Source organism: Salmo salar, chromosome ssa12 (genome assembly GCF_905237065.1).
Source record: "Salmo salar chromosome ssa12, Ssal_v3.1, whole genome shotgun sequence".
Classification (NCBI taxonomy): Eukaryota; Metazoa; Chordata; class Actinopteri; order Salmoniformes; family Salmonidae; genus Salmo; species Salmo salar.
In genome coordinates, this window is record NC_059453.1 from 52,676,830 (window position 1) to 52,696,715 (window position 19,886).

The 19,886-nt window shown below is 43.7% G+C and overlaps 1 protein-coding gene across 1 annotated transcript in view; it reads left to right on the forward strand.

Moving 5' to 3' along the window:
* Positions 1-1,052: 1,052 nt before the first annotated feature.
* LOC106565299 (voltage-dependent L-type calcium channel subunit alpha-1D) overlaps positions 1,053-19,886 on the forward strand; it is a 133,870-nt gene continuing 115,036 nt past the window's right edge. Inside the window, 2 exon segments of the mRNA XM_045692034.1 lie at positions 1,053-1,318; positions 18,843-19,260. Coding sequence (XP_045547990.1) covers positions 18,992-19,260 — 269 coding nt within the window. The 5' untranslated portion in view covers positions 1,053-1,318; positions 18,843-18,991.

Sequence of the window (19,886 nt, forward strand, 5' to 3'; positions counted from 1 at the left end):
ATTTTCACCTCTTAATTTCGCCTACTGTTCTGACTTGGTGGTGCACATGTAGCCTATAGCCTGTTTTAGAGAAATGTAATCATCGAATATTGTAAGAGCTTTCATTGTCTGTTTATATGCAACCTTTATTTATCCTACGGTTCTGACTTGTACAGGGAGTACACCGTAAGAACAGCCTGTGTTCTGAATTCTGTCTGTACATTTCAAAAGTGCTGAACAAATGGTTATATTGACTATGTCTTCGCTCACTCATTAATGTCTTCATCGAAATTACGGATTGCCTCTTATCCACTTGTTGTCCCCATATGCCATAGTTTGTACATCTCAATTGTCAGTAGAAACCACATTTGTTTAAGCAAGTCAGCCATATCAGCTATGTGTTTTTAAAAGGCACTAAATGAGTCTGAATGAACTGTTTCCCTGCCAGACAAGGCTCCGCTGATAGCCAGGTGTAGCAGTGGTAAGGTGTTGGGACAGCTTTATGTAGATCCTAACAGTTTGTGTTCACCGTTTGTCACCGTTATAGTGCAATTCATGTATTATTTAGTGTTGTGTTGTGTAGGGGCTTTGCTGGCATGCGTCCCACTGTTTTTTGTTTTTTTGTTGCCCCACTAAGACTTACATGCAAAAATCGCCGCTGCTTTCAACACTTGTCAACTTAATTTTCTCTACTGGCTCGCTTTTTGACTGCTACTACAAAGATAGCCTATCATTGGAAATAATTGATATAATTTATCAACATGAACCTTCAGTTTTCATATTTCCAAGTTAATCAAGGCAATGCAATTAGACGACGACTGTTACTGTGTCAGTGGTCTGGCAATATTGTCTCAGTAAGTCAGTCATGCTATTTGCATAAACCATTAGCCTCCCAAATGGAGGTGGAATTTAATTTTGAGGTTGTTCATTAAAATCAATTAAAAGTAGGCTAGACCGAATTAGTAGCCTTAGACTATATAGTCACGATGACTTTTTTTTGCGTGCCGTGTAAATGAAGAGAGGCTTGTGCACGATCAGGAGGGACACAGAGCCAGAAGGAAGCGAGCTCTGATTCTGATGTGCTCATTTCACTGTTCACTCACGCAGTGACGATAAGCAGCGCTGCGCAGCGGACGAGGATGCTCTGTTCTCCCCCGCGTACACTCTCCCGTCGCATGCTTTCCACGATCAACATGGAAGGGGCTTAATTAATGCCCCTGCCCTCAAGCTAATGAATTTTAACTCGCCGTTTGAGACTGGACTTGCGTTAAAGCACTGGACTTTCCCAACGGAGTGGATAACGCTGAGGTATCTGCCGAATAATAAGTCTTCAGAAAAGGTACGTTTTATTTGCCTGGAATCGGGTCTGAAGTTAGCATGTTAGCTCAGCGACGCCGGGTTTGTAATGGTTTTGTAATGTCTGTTTTCATTATTTCCATACCAGAACAATATAGCTCAGTGACAGTGTCCATTTCGTTTTTACAAACCGTGTTGCCAAGTTTGTCCTTCATATTGCCTGCTATTTTGTTGAGGATATCTCCGAATAGCTTTGCGTAGGGACTATTTCTCATTTATCATGACAATAGCTTAGTGAACGAGATAGATACGCTTGTCGTTTGGACTGAAGTTCGGTGGCTGCATTGTAGCCTATCCCTTCTCAGAATTCGTCGCGGGGGATAAACGCCGGGGAAAAAGCCATAGACCTTGTGTCCCTGGACCGGTAGCCGAAATACCATCAGTGGGCTTTGGAACCCATTGTAACCTGGCAATAACGCCAGCTGTTTCTCCTGAGGAATGCTAGGACCATCTGACTGCCACGCATTGCTCCATTTTCGCAATGAGCGCCTGGAGCCGGACTGTCATTTTACACCGTTTTTAGGGATTTGACGACATACCTCAGTGTGTGTTCAAGGATAAATACGACCACGTTTGGTGAAGGGTAGGCCTATTGTTCAAGTGTCTCGAATCGCTCGTGGGAATGCCAGTCGCTATTTACATCACGTTATAATGGTGTCGATTTATATCGATGTTACTGTACATGAATCATCTCACATGCGCTCTCGTTTGGATGTATTCTGCATAGGCCACTGTTCCATATGGACAGCAAATGAAACAGAAGCCTCTGATGACAACACTAGGCTAATGGTTGGTGCTTTCAGGATCAATGTGTTCATATTCAGTGCTACAGATGATTGCAGCGTTCTATCCTTATTATACACGGAATTTGAGAAATGTTATAAGCTCTTTGGGATATTCAGGCAATGTGACCTTTTTCAGCTTCTTGTTGTCTCTGCGGGGCCTAGCACTCGCACTCCAAGGACTTATACAACTGACTTGACCAAGTTGTGTTAGTAACAGCTTTGAATTCATGCAGCTTATCCTTGTTGTTTTTGGCTCGGGAAGCATGTCATATGCGGTGATACTTCAATACATATGGCAGCATTTTTTCAGTGAATAATTTCGTCTTGTTTACATGGTTGTGTCCCTTCTTTGTTGTGATGGCATGGTGGGGTCCATCATCCAGCCACATATCCTAGTCTTGTGCCTTTAATCATAGAGCCTTGCTTACATTATTTTTGATAGACTAATGCTTTAACTTTGTGTCCTTATAGTGCAACAAAAGTACTTTAGAGATGCATTATATTTATATTAGCATTGCCTGTGCGTTTCGGTTTTAACCACTCTTTTTTTCACTCAACTCTTTGCTGGGTCCAAAAATGTTATCGGTGCACTTTTCCTTTTTGAGGGAGGGGGTGTTCTCTCTCCTAATTTTCCAATCATGAGACTCAGCAGAATATCCAGCCTATAGGCTACTGTGCCCTGTTTGCCGACAATGTTATTTTAACGATTACCCACTCTTACTTTGTGTAATTAGATTATAAAGAAGGTAGATTGAATTATTGGTCTGGTTGGATAGAATTATTCAGTTATTACTATGTGATTACAATGTTACTAGTACTACTCTGCTATTAATGTGTTATTATAGTGTTACTATACCCGTGTGGCTGTATACTGTAGGTGGGCTGAAGGAGTGAGATCATCTCATGATCATCTCACCATCTGCATGATGGTGACAATGACAACATTCCATAACTGGCACTGACACATGCATGTCCTTCAACACCGTAAGACAGAGGAGACCGACTGACTCTTGTATCAAGAGAAATGAGATGAAGAAGACTAACAAAAAGCATACGGCTATGCAATGCATCATGAGTGACTAACCTATGTCACATAAAACAGTGCCAATCATGTCGATAAGAGTTAGGTTTGAGTTTGTTACAGAACGTCAATGGCTTTCTTAAGATTAGTGGCAGGAGGCCTGTTGGTTAGTGTGGAGTATAGTGGTTCTGGTTGGTGTAGCTGTTGAGTGTGTCAAGTTATTAACAATTTTGAAAAGCAAATTTCACCATAGCTCTGCCACTGTATTTATTCATTACTATATCAACAACATTATGTTTTTGTCATAAACATGAAAAAAATCTTCTCTCCACAAGCTAGACCGAGCACATTTTCATTTCACCTGTAGAATCCTTGGTTTGGTGCGCACTGTGAATCTGCATGAAAACATACAAATACTGTATATTCCTCTGTCCAGTGTCTGTGTTCTTTTTCCCATCTTAATCTTTTCTTTTTATTGGCCAGTCTGAGATTTGGCTTTTTATTTGCAACTCTGCCTAGAAGGCCAGCATCCCGGAGTCGCCTCTTCACTGTTGACGTTGAGACTGGTGTTTTGCGGGTACTATTTAACGAAGCTGCCAGTTGAGGACTTGTGAGGCGTCTGTTTCTCAAACTAGACACTCTAATGTACTTGTCCTCTTGTTCAGTTGTGCACCGGGGCCTCCCACTCCTCTTTCTATTCTGGTTAGAGCCAGTTTGCACTGTTCTGTGAAGGGAGTAGAGATCTTCAGTTTCTTGGCAATGGCTCGCTTGGAATAGCCTTCATTTCTCAGAACAAGAATAGACTGACGAGTTTCAGAAGAAAGTCATTTTTTTCTTGCCATTTTGAGCCTGTAATTCGAACACACAAATGCTGATGCTCCAGATACTCAACTAGTCTAAAGAAGGCCAGTTTTATTGCTTCTTTAATTAGCACAACAGTTAATTAGCACAACATAATTGCAAAAGGGTTTTCTAATGATCAATTAGCCTTTTAAAATGATCAACTTGCATTAGCTAACACAACGTGCCATTGGAACACATGAGTGATGTTTGCTGATAATGGGCCTCTGTACGCCTATGTAGATATTCCGTAAAACATCAGCCGTTTCAGCCAAGTGTTTAAACCCTTTACAATGAAGATCTGTGAAGTTATTTGGAATTTTATGAATTATCTTTGAAAGACAGGGTCCTGAAAAAGGGACGTTTCATTTTTTGCTGAGGTTATATATATACACTAGGCCTATAGGCCATGCCTACACTGTGTTGTATGCCTCTTGAGTAATCTGAGCTGAAAAAACATTATAGTCTATTCCGTTAAAACGACTAGAGCCTATGCACACGTTGTAATCAAAATTCAGAACTTAAATTGGCGCATTTCAAACTATCCTTTTGTGAGGCGCAGACGGAAACTAGTTATTTTCGATGGCAGTGGTGGGGTCGATAAACCAGAATTGGAGGATCCACCATCATCGTTTAAATCTCCAGTTTGGGAAAATGTTGGCTTCCCAGTAGAAGTGTATTGAACAGTAGGAAATCAACTAAAGGTATTGAATTTATTAGATCATTATTTTATTTGCCCAAGATGATGATAAGACAAAATGCATAAGTGATTCCTATTTTCTTTCAACTTTCTGAAGAGTCAACAGCGTGGAAATGCCCCTTTCTGTGTGTGCCTTTGTCTGCCATATGTAGCCGTTAGCGATGATGCTAATGACAACCATCTTCTGGTAGATGGAAAGGCTTTCCCAAAAACCTTCTCAATTTATGTTAACTACAAAGTAGCAGTGTCGATTTTAGCATGTAAATCTTGGTGGGGCAGAAAAAAAGCAGTGGGATGCATGCCAGCAAACCCATTAGTGCATACAGTTGAAGTCGGAAGTTTACATACACTTAGGTTGGAGTCATTAAAACTCGTTTGTCAACCACTCCACAAATTTCTTGTTAACAAACTATAGTTTTGGCAAGTCGGTTAGGACATCTACTTTGTGCATGAAATAAGTAATTTTTCCAACAATTGTTTATAGACAGATTATTTCACTTATAATTCACTGTATCACACAATTCCAGTGGGTCAAAAGTTTACATGCACTAAGTTGACTGTACCTTTAAACAACTTGGAAAATTGCAGAAAATTATGTCATGGCTTTAGAAGCTTCTGATAGGCTAATTGACATCATTTGAGTCAATTGGAGGTGTACCTGTGGATGTATTTCAAGGCCTACCTTCAAACTCAGTGCCTCTTTGGTTGACATCATGGGAAAATCAAAAGAAATCAGCCAAGACCTCAGAAAATAAACTGTAGACCTCCACAAGTCTGGTTCATCCTTGGGAGCAATTTCCAAATGCCTGAAGGTACCACATTCATCTTTACAAAAAAATTGTACGCAAGTATAAACACCATGGGACCACGCAGCCGTCATACCACTCAGGAAAGAGAAACCTTCTGTCTCCTAGAGATGTACGTACTTTGGTGCGAAAAGTGCAAATCAATCCCAGAACAACAGCAAAGGACCTTGTGAAGATGCTGGAAGAAACAGGTACAAAAGTATCTATTTCCACAGTAATGTCCTATATCGACATAACCTGAAAGGCCGCTCATCAAGGAAGAAGCCACTGCTCCAAAACCGCCATAAAAAAGTCAGACTACGGTTTGCAACTGCACATGGGGACAAAGTTCGTACTTTTTGGAGAAATGTCCTCTGGTCTGATGAAAGTAAAATAGAACTGTTTGGCCATAATGACCATCGTTATGTTTGGAGGAAAAAGGGGGATGCTTGCAAGCCGAAGAACACCATCCCAACCATAAGGCACGGGGGTGGCCGCATCATGTTGTGGGGGTGCTTTGGTGCAGGAGGGTCTGGTGTACTTCACAAAATAGATGGCATCATGAGGCAGGAAAATTATGTGGATATATTGAAGCAACATCTCAAGACATCAGTCAGGAAGTTGAAGCTTGGTCGCAAATGGGTCTTCCAAATGGACAATGACCCCAAGCATACTTCCAAAGTTGTGGCAAAATGGCTTAAGGACAACAAAGTCAAGGTATTGGAGTGGCCATCACAAAGCCCTGACCTCAATCCTATAGAAAATTTGTTGGCAGAACTGAAAAAGTGTGTGCGAGCAAGGAGGCCTTCAAACCTGACTCAGTTACACCAGCTCTGTCAGGAGGAATGGGCCAAAATTCACCCAACTTATTGTGGGAAGCTTGTGGAAGGCTACCCGAAACATTTGACCCAAGTTAAACAATTTAAAGGCAATGATAACAAATACTAATTGAGTGTATGTGTCACGTCCTGACCATAGAAAGCTTTTATTTTCTATGGTAGAGTAGGTCAGGGCGTGACAGGGGGTTTTGTCTAGTTATATTTTCTATGTTGTGTGGTTCTAGTTTCTGTTTTTCTATGTTCTTTTTTTTGGGATGATCTCCAATTAGAGGCAGCTGGTCATTGTTGTCTCTAATTGGGGATCATATTTAGTAGTTGTTTTTCTCCAGTGCGCATTCACAGCCCGGTGCGCTCGTTGCCTGCGCCCTGCATTTGCCGGGCTAGAGTGAGGATTGCCAGCCAGGAAGGGTGGTGCCAGCTCAGCGCTCCTGGTCTCCAGTACGGCTCCTCGGTCCAGGATATCCTGCGCCGGCTCCACGCACTGTGTCGCCAGTGCGCATTCACAGCCCACTGTCCTGTGCCAGCTCCCCGCATTTGCCGGGCGAAAGTAAGCATCCAGCCAGGACGGGTTGTGCCAGCTCTACGCTCGAGACCTCCGGTGCGCCTCCACGGCCCAGTATATCCTGTACCTGCCCCATGCACCCGGCCACCAGTGAGTCTATCCAGCCTGGTACGCCCTGTGCCTGCTCCTCGCACTTGCCCTGAGGTGCGTGTTACCAGTCTGGCGCCACCTGTGCCAGCCCCAGGCATCAGGCCTCCAGTGCGCCTGCCCAGTCCGGTGTGTCCTGTTCCTGCTCTCCGCACTCGCCCTGAGGTGTGTGTTACCGGTCTGGCGCCACCTGTGCCAGGCCCACGCATCAGGCCCCCAGTGCGCCTTCCCAGTCCAGAGTTTCCGGCGACAGTTCCCAGTCCAGAGCTTCCGGCGACAGTTCCCAGTCCCGAGCTTCCGGCGACAGTTCCCAGTCCAGAGCTTCCCCCGATGTTTTACAGTCCGGAACCTCCTGAGACGGCCTACAGTCCGGAACCTCCTGAGACGGCCTACAGTCCGGAACCTCCTGAGACGGCCCCCAGTCCGGAACCTCCTGAGACGTCCCCTAGTCCGGAACCTCCTGAGACGTCCCCCAGTCCGGAACCTCCAGCGATGTCCCCCAGTCCGGGGCCTCCTGAGACGATCGGCAGTCCAGAGTCTCCAGCGGCGGTCTGCAGTCCAGAGTCTCCAGCGGCGGTCTGCAGTCCAGAGTCTCCAGCGGGGGTTACCAGTTCAGAGTCTCCGGCGATGATCCACCGTCCGGTGACACAAAAGCGGAGGGATCAGCTGGTGGAGCGGGGGCTACGCCCCAAACCGGAGCCGCCTCCTATGCTGGCAGATAAGCAGGATGAGAGGGTTCTTCGTCCTGCACCAGAACCGCCACCGACATTAGACACCCACCCTAACCCTCCCTGGTTTTTGTTGTTTCAGGTTTTGCGTTCGGAGTCCGCACCTTTGGGGAGGAGGGGGGTACTGTCACGTCCTGACCATAGAAAGCTTTTATTTTCTATGGTAGAGTAGGTCCACCTGGGTTTGTGGGAGATTATTTTGAGGTAGTGTATGTTGCACCTCTTTGTCACGGTTTGTTATTTTGTTTAGTAGTTTATTTGTATGTTTTGCATAGTTTCACAGTTTAAATATAATGTGGAACGATACACACGCTGTGCCTTGGTCTTCCTTGAACAACAAACGTGACAGTATGTAAACTTCTGACCCACTGGGAATGTGATGAAAGAAATAAAAGCTGAAATAAATCATTCTCTCTACTATTATTCTGACATTTCACATTCTTAAAATAAAGTGGTGATCATAACTGACCCTTGACAGGGACTTTTTACTAGGATTAAATGTCAGGAATTGTGAAAAACTGAGTTGAAATGTATTTGGCTAAGGTGTATGTAAACTTCCGACTTAAACTGTAAGTACAAATCTGAAGTGAGCTCTAAAAGGGCGTTCCTTACATAGAGGTTTATATACTGCTATCTAAACCTACATAAACATGATTCATTGGATCGGTTCACACATGTGACAGGCTCTCTATCCTAACTGAAAGAACGTATTCTGGGCATTCTGCCAGATGTTCTTCCGTAGGGGGCCCTCCCCCTCCTCTCAACCGAGGATTGTTTACGACACCAAAGATAATTTTATTCATTACAACATGAATTTGGGTCGTGTTTGTATCAAATCAAATCAAATCAAATGTATTTATGTAGCCCTTCTTACATCAGCTGATATCTCAAAGTGCTGTACAGAAACCCAGCCTAAAACCCCAAACAGCAAGCAATGCAAGTGTAGAAGCACGGTGGCTAGGAAAAACTCCCTAGAAAGGCCAAAACCTAGGAAGAAACCTAGAGAGGAAAAAGGCTATGAGGGGTGGCCAGTCCTCTTCTGGCTGTGTCGGGTGGAGATTATAACAGCACATGGCCAAGATGTTCAAATGTTCATAAATGACCAGCATGGTCAAATAATAATAATCATAGTAGTTGTCAAGGGTGCAACAAGTCAGTAACATAAGAGTGTCATTTGGCTTTTTCATAGCCGATCTTTGAGAGTATCTCTACTGCTCCTGCTGTCTCTAGAGAGTTGAAAACAGCAGGTCTGGGACAGGTAGCACGTCCGGTGAACAGGTCAGGGTTCCAGCAGGTCTGGGAGAGCAGGTCTGGGACAGGTAGCACGTCCGGTGAACAGGTCAGGGTTTCATAGCCGCAGGCAGAACAGTTGGAATAGGAGCAGCAGCACGGCCAGGTGAACTGGGGACAGCAAGGAGTCATCAAGCCAGGTAGTCCTGTGGCATGGTCCTAGGGCTCAGGTCCTCCGAGAGAGAGAGAGAAAGAAAGAAAGAGAGAGAGAATTAGAGAGAGCATATTTAAATTCACACAGGACACCGGAAAAGACAAGAGAAATACTCCAGATGTGACAGACTGACCCTAGCCCCCTGACACATAAACTACTGCAGCATAAATACTGGAGGCTGAGACAGGAGGGGTCAGGAGACACTGTGGCCCCGTCCGATGAAACCCCCGGACAGGGCCAAACAGGTAGGATATAACCCCACCCACTTTGCCAAAGCACAGCCCCCACACCACTGGAGGGATATCTCCAACCACCAACCTACCATCCCGAGACAAGGCCGAGTATAGCCCACAAAGATCTCCGCCACGGCACAACCCAAGGGGGGGCGCCAACCCAGACAGGAAGACCACGTCAGTGACTCAACCCACTCAAGTGACGCACCCCTCCCAGGGACGGCATGGAAGAACACCAGTAAGCCAGTGACTCAGCCCCTGTAATAGGGGTAGAGGCAGAGAATCCCAGTGGAGGGAGGGGAAACCGGCCAGGCAGAGGCAGCAAGGGCGGTTCGTTGCTCCAGCCTTTCCGTTCACCTTCACACCCCTGGGCCAGACTACACTTAATCATAGGACCTACTGAAGAGATGTGTCTTCAGTAAAGACTTAAAGGTTGAGACTGAGTCGGCGTCTCTCACATGGGTAGGCAGACTATTCCATAAAAATGGAGCTCTATAGGAGAAAGCCCTGCCTCCAGCTGTTTGCTTAGAAATTCTAGGAACAATTAGGAGGCCCGCGTCTTGTGACCATAGTGTACGTGTAGGTATGTACGGCAGGACCAAATCGTAAAGATAGGTAGGAGCAAGCTCATGTAATGCTTTGTAGGTTAGCAGTAAAACCTTGAAATCATCCCTTGCCTTAACAGGAAGCCAGTGTAGGGAGGCTAGCACTGGAGTAATATGATCAAATTTCTTGGTTGTAGTCAGGCGTATTTAGCACTAACTGAAGTTTATTTAGTGCTTTATCCGGGTAGCCGGAAAGTAGAGCATTGCAGTAGTCCAACCTAGAAGTAACAAAGGCATAGATACATTTTTCTGTGTCATTTTTGGACAGAAAGTTTCTGATTTTTACAATGTTACGTAGATGGAAAAAAGCTGTCCTTGAAACAGTCTTGATATGTTCTTCAAAAGAGAGATCAGGGTCCAGAGTAATGCTGAGGTCCTTCACAGTTTTATTTGAGATGACTGTACAACCATCCAGATTAATTGTCAGATTCAACAGAAGATCTCTTTGTTTCTTGGGACCTAGAACAAGCATCTCTGTTTTGTCCGAGTTTAAAAGTAGAAAGTTTGCAGCCATCCACTTCCTAATGTCTGAGACACAGGCTTCTAGGGAGGGCAATTTTGGGGCTTCACCATGTTTCATTGAAATGTACAGCTGTGTGTCATCCGCATAGCAGTGAAATTTAACATTATGTTTTCGAATGACATCCCCAAGAGGTAAAATATATATTGAAAACAATAGTGGTCCTAAAACGGAACCTTGAGGAACACCGAAATTTACAATTGATTTGTCAGAGGACAAACCATTCACAGAGACAAACTGATATCTTTCCGACAGATAAGATCTAAACCAGGCCAGAACTTGTCCATGTAGACCAATTTGGGTTTCCAATCTCTCCAAAAGAATGTGGTGATCGATGGTATCAAAAGCAGCAGTAAGGTCTAGGAGCACGAGGACAGATGCAGAGCCTCGGTCTGACGTCATTAAAAGGTCATTTACCACCTTCACATGTGCAGTCTCAGTGCTATGATGGGGTCTTCAGGAAGGCGGTGAGTTGGTGCGCAACAGCTTTTTCTAAAATTTTTGAGAGGAATGGAAGATTCGATATAGGCCGATAGTTTTTTTAATTTCTGGGTCAAGATTTGGCTTTTTCAAGAGATGCTTTATTACTGCCACTTTTAGTGAGTTTGGTACACATCCGGTGGACAGAGAGCCGTTTATTATGTTCAACATAGGAGGGCAAAGCACAGAAAGCAGCTCTTTCAGTAGTTTAGTTGGAACAGGGTCCAGTATGCAGCTTGAAGGTTTAGAGACCATGATAATTTTCATCATTGTGTCAAGAGATATAGTACTAAAACACTTTAGTGTCTCCCTTGATCCTAGGTCCTGGCAGAGTTGTGCAGACTCAGGACAACGGAGCTTTGGAGGAACACGCAGATTCAAAGAGGAGTCCGTAATTTGCTTTCTAATGATCATGATCTTTTCCTCAAAGAAGTTCATGAATTCATTACTGCTGAAGTGAGAGCCATCCTCTCTTGGGGGATGCTGCTTTTTAGTTAGCTTTGCGACAGTATCAAAAAGAAATTTCGGATTTGTTCTTATTTTCCTCAATTAAGTTGGAAAAATAGGATGATCGAGCAGCAGTGAGGGCTCTTCGATACTGCACGGTAATGTCTTTCCAAGCTAGTCGGAAGACTTCCAGTTTGGTGTGGTGCCATTTCGTTCCAATTTTCTGGAAGCTTACTTCAGAGCTCCCTTGCTTCAGAGCTTGTATGCATTTGTTTGTGTTATGGGGTTCACAGGAGTTTAGAGGACCAGACTGAGTACGTTCCAGACCATGTTACCATGTTATTTAGTCTACACTTTTTCTCTTTGTAAAATGCAGGTTATCTGGAGATGTTCCAGAGGCCCCTGTTGAAATATACTCAACGTATATTCATAAAGTGACGGCATTTTGGATCCACAGGCATGAGGGATGCATCATTGTCCCTAAACAATACACTAGCCTGTCTCTAATCACTTAGGACCCATCTGTTGACACCTTTACCAACAAAGGTGTGATGCCCTACATCCCTTCATCAACTGAGTCTAAATGCTGACACCACAACCATGTCTTTCCAGGAGACGTGCAGTACAAGCAAATCTTCTGCAAGGGGTCCAAGCAGTGGATGGTTTTAAGAAGGTCTACGAACCCTGTACTCACCACTTCCGGCGGAGTCTTATCCAGCTGGCCGTAGACCGCAGACGGGACATTCGCTTCAAGCACAAAGTCTCATCTTCCCCAGCCCACCTTGCCACCCAGCAAGTGAATTTCCATTGGCATAAACTACCACAGTCTACCACTGACATTCAGTTTTACAATACAGCCTTCTCTCTCATCTTGCCTGCAATGGTGTTGTAATCGGGGTGACTCTGCTATACCACATCAAAACACACTAAGCTATCATGTCTAACCTCATCACACAGTCAAATGGACAGGCACACCTTAGTTTGATGTCACTCCATTACCCTGTCAAAACTAGATTGAATTTCCTAAAAGCCTACTCTGGCAGTGGTAAATGTTGGATTGTTGTAGTGACACTAACTGATACAGTTTGTATATATAAATAAATGCCTTTGTATTTCTAGATTTGGATTCATTTTTGTATAGGGAAAGGTCTCGCCATGAACAACTACCGTTTTTCACAAACTGTAATAAAATGTTTTGATTCATTGTCTGATTCACATAACTAACCGTCTAATGCCAGTTCCCTACCACGGATGGAACCACTACATGTGTTATTATAGCGCTACTATAACAAGACTATAATAATATGTGTAGGAGGAGAAAACATTCCTACAGAATATTTTGTCCTTCATTTCTATAGGTTGCATACCTCTATTTCTGCCTGCTTTGGCATAGTTCTCCTAGTAGAGCACTGGAATAAGAGAACTAAGCTGAACCAGGCAGAACTAGAAGTATGCAACCTACAGCTAAAAATATTATACTGGTTTCTCTGTCCTTTTAATGTTGCCTGAGCACGCATAGAAGTACCTGGCCTGCTTCTCGCAAATGTCAAATGTAGGAAAGTGCCCAGCTGGGCTTCTCAGTCATTTTCTCTTCACCTCACAAGTCAACGAAGTCTGCTTTTAATTATTATATATATTTTTTTTACATCCATTCAAATTATAATAGTTCCTCACAGTATTTGAAAAATCTTTGCAACACTCTACTCTCCCTCTCGATAATCAGCATCTCTGATAAATAGGCTATGGACATATTGCGTGTATTTGGTTCTATTTTGATGATTGTCAATTTCATCTTCCTACTATAGCATAGCAGTCTCCTTCATACTTTCCTTGACAATTCATTATCTTATAGCCTAGTTTCGGAAAGCCTAAGGTAGGCCTCGGTTTCTTTATACATTTTAAAGGAAAGGAGAAATATTTGCTTTTGTGTCTGACATACAGTTCATTCGGAAAGTATTCAGACCCCTTCACTTCTTCCACATTTTGTTACGTTACAGCTTATTCTAAAATTGATTAAATAAAAATGTTCCCCTCATCAATCTACATACAACACCCGATAATGACAAAGCAAAAACAGGTTTTTAGACATTTTTGCACATTTATAAAAAATAAATAACTTATTTACATGAGTATTTAGACCCGTTGCTATGAGACTCGAAATTGAGCTCAGGTGCATCCTATTTCCATTGATCATCCTTGAGATTTTTCTACAACTTGATTGGAGTCCACCTGTGGTATATTCAATTGATTGGAGATGATTTGGAATGGAACACACCTGTCTATATAAGGTCCCATAGTTGACAGTGCATGTCAGATCAAAAATCAAGCCATGAGGTTGAAGGAATTGTCCATAGAGCTCCAAGACAGAATTGTGTCGAGGCACAAATCTGGGGAAGAGTACCAAAACATTTATGCGGCATTGGCGGTCCCCAAGAACACAGTGGCCTTCATCATTCTTAAATGGAAGAAGTTTGGAACGACCAAGACTCTTCCTAGAGCTGGCCGCCCGGCCAAACTGAGCAATCAGAGAAAAAGGGCCTTGGTCAGGGAGGTGACCAAGAACCCGATGGTCACTCTGACAGAGCTCCAGAGTTTCTCTGTGGAGATGGGAGAACCTTCCAGAAAGACAACCATCTCTGCAGCACTCCACCAATCAGGTCTTTATGGTAGAGTGGCCAGATGGAAGCCACTCCTCAGTAAAAGACACATGACAGTCCTCTTGGAGTTTGCCTCTTGGAGTTTGCCTAAAGGCACCTTAAGGACTCTCAGACCATCAGAAACAAGATTCTCTGGTCTGATGAAATCAAGATTGAACTCTTTGGCCTGAATGCCAAGCGTCACGTCTGGAGGAAACCAGGCACCTGGCCAATACTATCCCTACGGTGAAGCATGATGGTGGGAGCATCATGTTGTGGGTATGTTTTTCAGTGGCAGGGACTGTGAGACTAGTCAGGATTGAGGGAAACATTTACAGAGCAAAGTACAGAGAGATCCTTGATGAAAATCTGCTCCAGAGCACTCAGGACCTCAGACTGTGGTGAAGGTTCACCTTCTATCAGGATAACAACCCTAAGCATACAGCCAAGACAACATATGAGTGGCTTCGGGACAAGTCTCTGAATGTCCATGAGTGGACCTGCCAGAGCTCGGACTTGAACCCGATCGAACATCTCTGGAGAGACCTGAAAATAGTTGTGCAATGACGCTCCCCATCCAACCTGACCGAGCTTGACAGGATATGCAGAGAAGAATGGGAGAAACTCCCCAAATACAGGTGTGCCAAGCTTGTAGTGTCATACCCAAGAATACTTGAGGCTGTAATCGCTGCCAAAGTGCTGAGTAAAGGGTCTAAATACTTATGTAAATGTGATAGTTCTTTTCTTTTTTTTTGTTGCAAATTTGCAAAAAATTCTTAAAACCTGTTTTTGCTTTGTAGATAGGTGAAAAAAAATATTGAATCCATTTTGAATTGAGACTGTAACACAACAAAATGTGGAACAAGTCAAGGGGGTATGAATACTTTCTGATGGCACTGTACATGTGCACAGATTACATTTAGAACAATATCTAGCCTGATAGAAAGAAATGGGGCATAGCCATCAACAATAACCTTTATTTAAAGGTTAGTTAAGAACAAATTCAGTTAAGAACAAATGTTTATTTACAATGACGGCCTACCCCGGCCCAACCATAACCCAGACAATGCTGGGCCAATTGTGAGTCGCCCTATGGGACTCCCAATCATGGCTGGTTGTGATACAGCCTGGAATCGAACCAGGGTCTGTAGTGACGCCTCTGGCATAAAGATGCAGTGCCTTACACCGCTGCGCCACTCGGGAGCCAAAATCATAACCACTATGTTAACCCTAGTCAATTATATTACATTGCTAGCTAGTAAAATTATTTAGGTTTACAGCGTTTGATGTTACATGTTTGCTAACAAGTTACAAACGCGAGGCTTGTCACATAGCAAGCTAGCAGGCGCCAGGCTAACTAGCCAACTCCAGTCATGTGTTAACATTTGCTGGTAAACCTAGATTTAGGTGGCTGGTTGTAACGTTAGTAGATTGCTGTTTAGTAGCCAAATCTATGACTAAATATAGAATACATTTCAAGATAAAAAAGATAGATCTCCGATGGAAAAACCTATTCTCTTTTTAGTCATAGATAGGGCTAGCTGTTTAGCTAACTTAGATAGCTACACTACCGTTCAAAAGTTTGGGGTCACTTAGAAATGTCCCGGTTTTTGAAAGAAAAGCTCATTTTTTGTCCATTAAAATAACATCAAATTGATCAGAAATATAGTGTAGACATTGTTAATGTTGTAAATGACTATTGTAGCTGGAAATGGCAGATTTTTTATGGAATATCCACATAGGCGTACAGAGGCCCATTATCAGCAACCATCACAACTGTGTTCCAATGGCACGTTGTGTTAGCTAATCTAAGTTTATAATTTTAAAAGGCTAATTGATCTTTAGAAAACCCTTTTGCAATTATGTTAGCACAGCTGAAAAATGTTGTCCTGATTAAGGAGCAATAAAACTGTTCTTCTTTAGACTAGTTGAGTATCTGGAGCATCAGCATTTGTGGGTTCGATTACAGGCTCAAAATGGCCAGAAACAAGAACTTTCTTCTGAAACTCGTCAGTCTGTTCTGGGAAATGAAGGCTATTCCATGCAAGAAATTGCCAAGAAACTGAAGATCTCGTACAATGCTGTGTACTACTCCTTTCACAGAACAGCGCCAACTGTCTCTAACCAGAATAGAAAGAAGAGTGAGATGCCCCGGTGCACAACTGAACAAGAGGACAAGTACATTAGAGTGTCTAGTTTGAGAAACAGATGCCTCACAAGTCCTCAACTGGCAGTTTTATTAAATAATACCCGCAAAACACCAGTCTCAACGTTAACAGTGGAGAGGCGACTCCGGGATGCTGGCCTTCTAGGCAGAGTTACAAAGAAAAAGCCATATCTCAGACTGGCCAATAAAAAGAAAAGATTAAGATGGGCAAAAGAACACAGACACTGGACAGAGGAAGATTGGAAAAAAAGTGTTATGGATAGACAAATCTAAGTTTGTGGTGTTCGGATCACAATGAAGAACATTCGTGAGACGCAAGAAAAATGAAAAGATGTTGGAGGAGTGCCTGATGCCATCTGTCAAGCTTGGTTGAGGCAGTGTGATGGTCTGGGAGTGTTGTGGACAGTGCTTAACTGGAGCCAATTTCCTCCTACAACAGGACAATGACCCAAAGCACAGCTCCAAACTATGCAATAATTATTTAGGGAAGAAGCAGTTAGCTGGTGTCACGGGTGTCGTAGGGTAGAGACCAAGACGCAGCGGGAAAATGTACATTCATCTTCTTTTTATTATGGTGAAGAAGGGAAACACAAACGTATACAAAACAAAATGAACTTGACAGTCTTGTCAGGCAAAACATCTAAACAAGAACAATCTCCCACAAAATCCCATGAAAAACAAACTCCTAATTATAGGACCCTCAATCAGAGGCAACAATAACCAGCTGCCTCCAATTGAAGGTCCAACCCCAATTAACTAAACATAGAACTACAAAAGACTAGATAGAACATAGAAATATACTAACATAGAACAATGACTAACAAACCCCGGACTAATAAATCAAATACCCCCTCTACCTGAACACATACACAAAACACACCCTGAACCACATAAAACAAACACCCCCTGCCACGTCCTGACCAAACTACAATAACAAATAACCCCTATACTGGTCAGGACGTGACAGCTGGTATTCTGTCTATAATGGAGTGGCCAGCACAGTCACCGGATCTCAACCCTATTGAGCTGTTGTGGGAACGGCTTGACCGTATGGTACTTAAGAAGTGCCCATCAAGCCAGTCCAACTTGTGGGAGGTTCTTCAGGAAGCATGGGTGAAATCTCTTCAGATTACATCAACAAATTGACAAGTAGAATGCCAACGGTCTGTAAGGCTGTAATTGCTGCAAATGGAGGATTCTTTGACTTGAAGTTTGAAGGACACACTTATTATTTCAATTAAAAATCATTATTTATAACCTTGTCAACGTCTTGACTATATTTCCTATTCATTTTGCAACTCATTTCATGTGTTTTCATGAAAAACAAGGACATTTGTAAGTGACCCCAAACTTTTGAATGGTAGTGTACCTAGCTAGCTAAGTTAGCTACCTAAGTTAGCAAACACTGAAACAGAAAATAACAATTTGATTTTCCCCCACTGTAACACAGTAGTATGTTAGCCAGCAATACACAAGATGTGTTTCAGTAGATAAACTAAAGTTAGCTAGCTAGATGGCTTGTTTGAAAAATAACTCACATAGCTAGCTATTTGTCATCTGCCCTCTTGGTGCTGGCATCGGCTGTTGCTGAGCTTGTAGCTAAATCCAACTCTTTGTTTCAAATCCTCTTCGGTATATTCCGGTTGAAACATACGGTTGAATGTCACCATGTAGCTAGCTAAGAGAACATGACAAAATTCTCCATCGTCAAATTCGTGTTGATGAGAGGAATCACTTGAAGCCATTGTGGTCTGGTCAGTTCTTTCAGTTTTGCCCAATAGGATTTGTGTTGTGTCCGCCTCCCATTCAAAAAAGCCCTCCCTGGGGGAGGGACGGGGCCAGAGCAGGAACCACTGCCCCATATCGAGTTGTAGCCTTTCAGAGACTGGAAAGAATGTGTCACCTTATACATTTATAATTAAATCCGCCGATAGGAACATTGCTGAAAGACGTCCAATGGCTCTATCGTTCAAGGATAACCATATCTACATGCAGACAAACATATAGTGCAGTCAGTATAACATAGAGGCTTCGCAAAATGCCACAAAGCAGGACTACATGGGACCCCCCCCTCAATACACCGGATGTCGTCATGGGTTATCTCCTTCGGGGCGCACGCGAAGCCCAGACCTCTTCTTAGGAAATTATGTGTGAAACACATCTCACTGACCCTAGAAATGCCTTGGTCATGATCACAACAAACCCAGATTCCCCTTGACGTTAAACGTTTGAAATAAAATATGGCTGGAACAGAGTATCACACAACAGAGTTTGTGATTCAGGCTTCTTGCTGGGTATGCTGCTTCCTGTGTAGGCCTTCCTGTAGCCTATTTATCTTCAGGTGATTCTTAGCCATTGACACAGCTTCACCTGAGATGGCTGCTGTTCATGGTCTTGTGGTTCTGAATGTGAGATTGTAGGTATTCCAATCATTGCTGTCCGTGGTGCTAAATTGGAAACTCTACTATCAGCACTATTTGCTTATTTGTTTACCTTTACCAGTTTCCACGTGATAACGTCACCACAATAACCTGCTACTAATGATGTTAGTAGTGATGATCAATGATCAGTTTTCTATATAAACATATGGATTGGTAACCACTCTCTCCCCTGTACTCTCTTTTACAGAGGCAAATTATGCCAGCAGCACCAGAGTCCCTCCCTCTGGTGACGTGCCAGCCCATTGGTCAGACCGCCCTGTGCCCCTCCTCTAGCCCCGCCCTCTCTCCTGGCAGATCCATGCTGCTGGACACGCCCCACAGAGCCACGCCCACACCATGAGTGCCAACGGGCCAGCCAACGCCCCTGCGGCCCCGGCTGCAACTCCAGTTGCCCCGCCGGTGCCCAGTCCGGTAGCCGCCCCTCCGGCTGCCCCGGTCCCTGTGCCGACCGTCCCGGTGGGCGCTTTGGCACAGAAGAAGCGGGCGCAGTACGCCAAAAGCAAGAAGCAGGGGAGCAACGCCAACACCAGGCCAGCCAGGGCCCTGTTCTGCCTCAAACTCAACAATCCCATACGAAGAGCCTGCATCAGCCTGGTAGAGTGGAAGTATCCTTCACAACGGACCAGAGTGTGTGTGTGTGTGTGTCTGGATGTTGATGATCTATACCTTGTACTTTAGTGTGTGTTGCAGTGTGTGTATGATGTGTAGGTCAGTGCATGAGAAGAACCATCACGGGCTCAGTTAGGGTGAATTGTGAATTGCCGCCCATGCACCAATTCATGATTTACCTTTGTCTGAACCGTACAGTTGGCTAAATCTTGAGTTGCACCTAGCCCATGCCTAGCTTTAGCTGACTCGCTTTAGCTGACTAGCTTTAGCTGACTCGCTTTAGCTGACTCGCTTTAGTTGACTCTAGCTTTAGCTGACTAGCTTTAGCTGACTCTAGCTTTAGCTGACTAACTTTAGCTGACTCTAGCTTTAGCTGACTAGTTTTAGCTGACTAGCTTTAGCTGACTAGTTTTAGCTGACTCTAGCTTTAGCTGACTCTAGCTTTAGCTGACTAGTTTTAGCTGACTAGCTTTAGCTGACTAGTTTTAGCTGACTTGAGCTTTAGCTGATTCTAGTTTTAGCTGACTAGCTTTAGCTGACTAGCTTTAGCTGACTCTAGCTTTAGCGGACTCAAGCTTTAGCGGACTCAAGCTTTAGCGGACTCAAGCTTTAGCGGACTCAA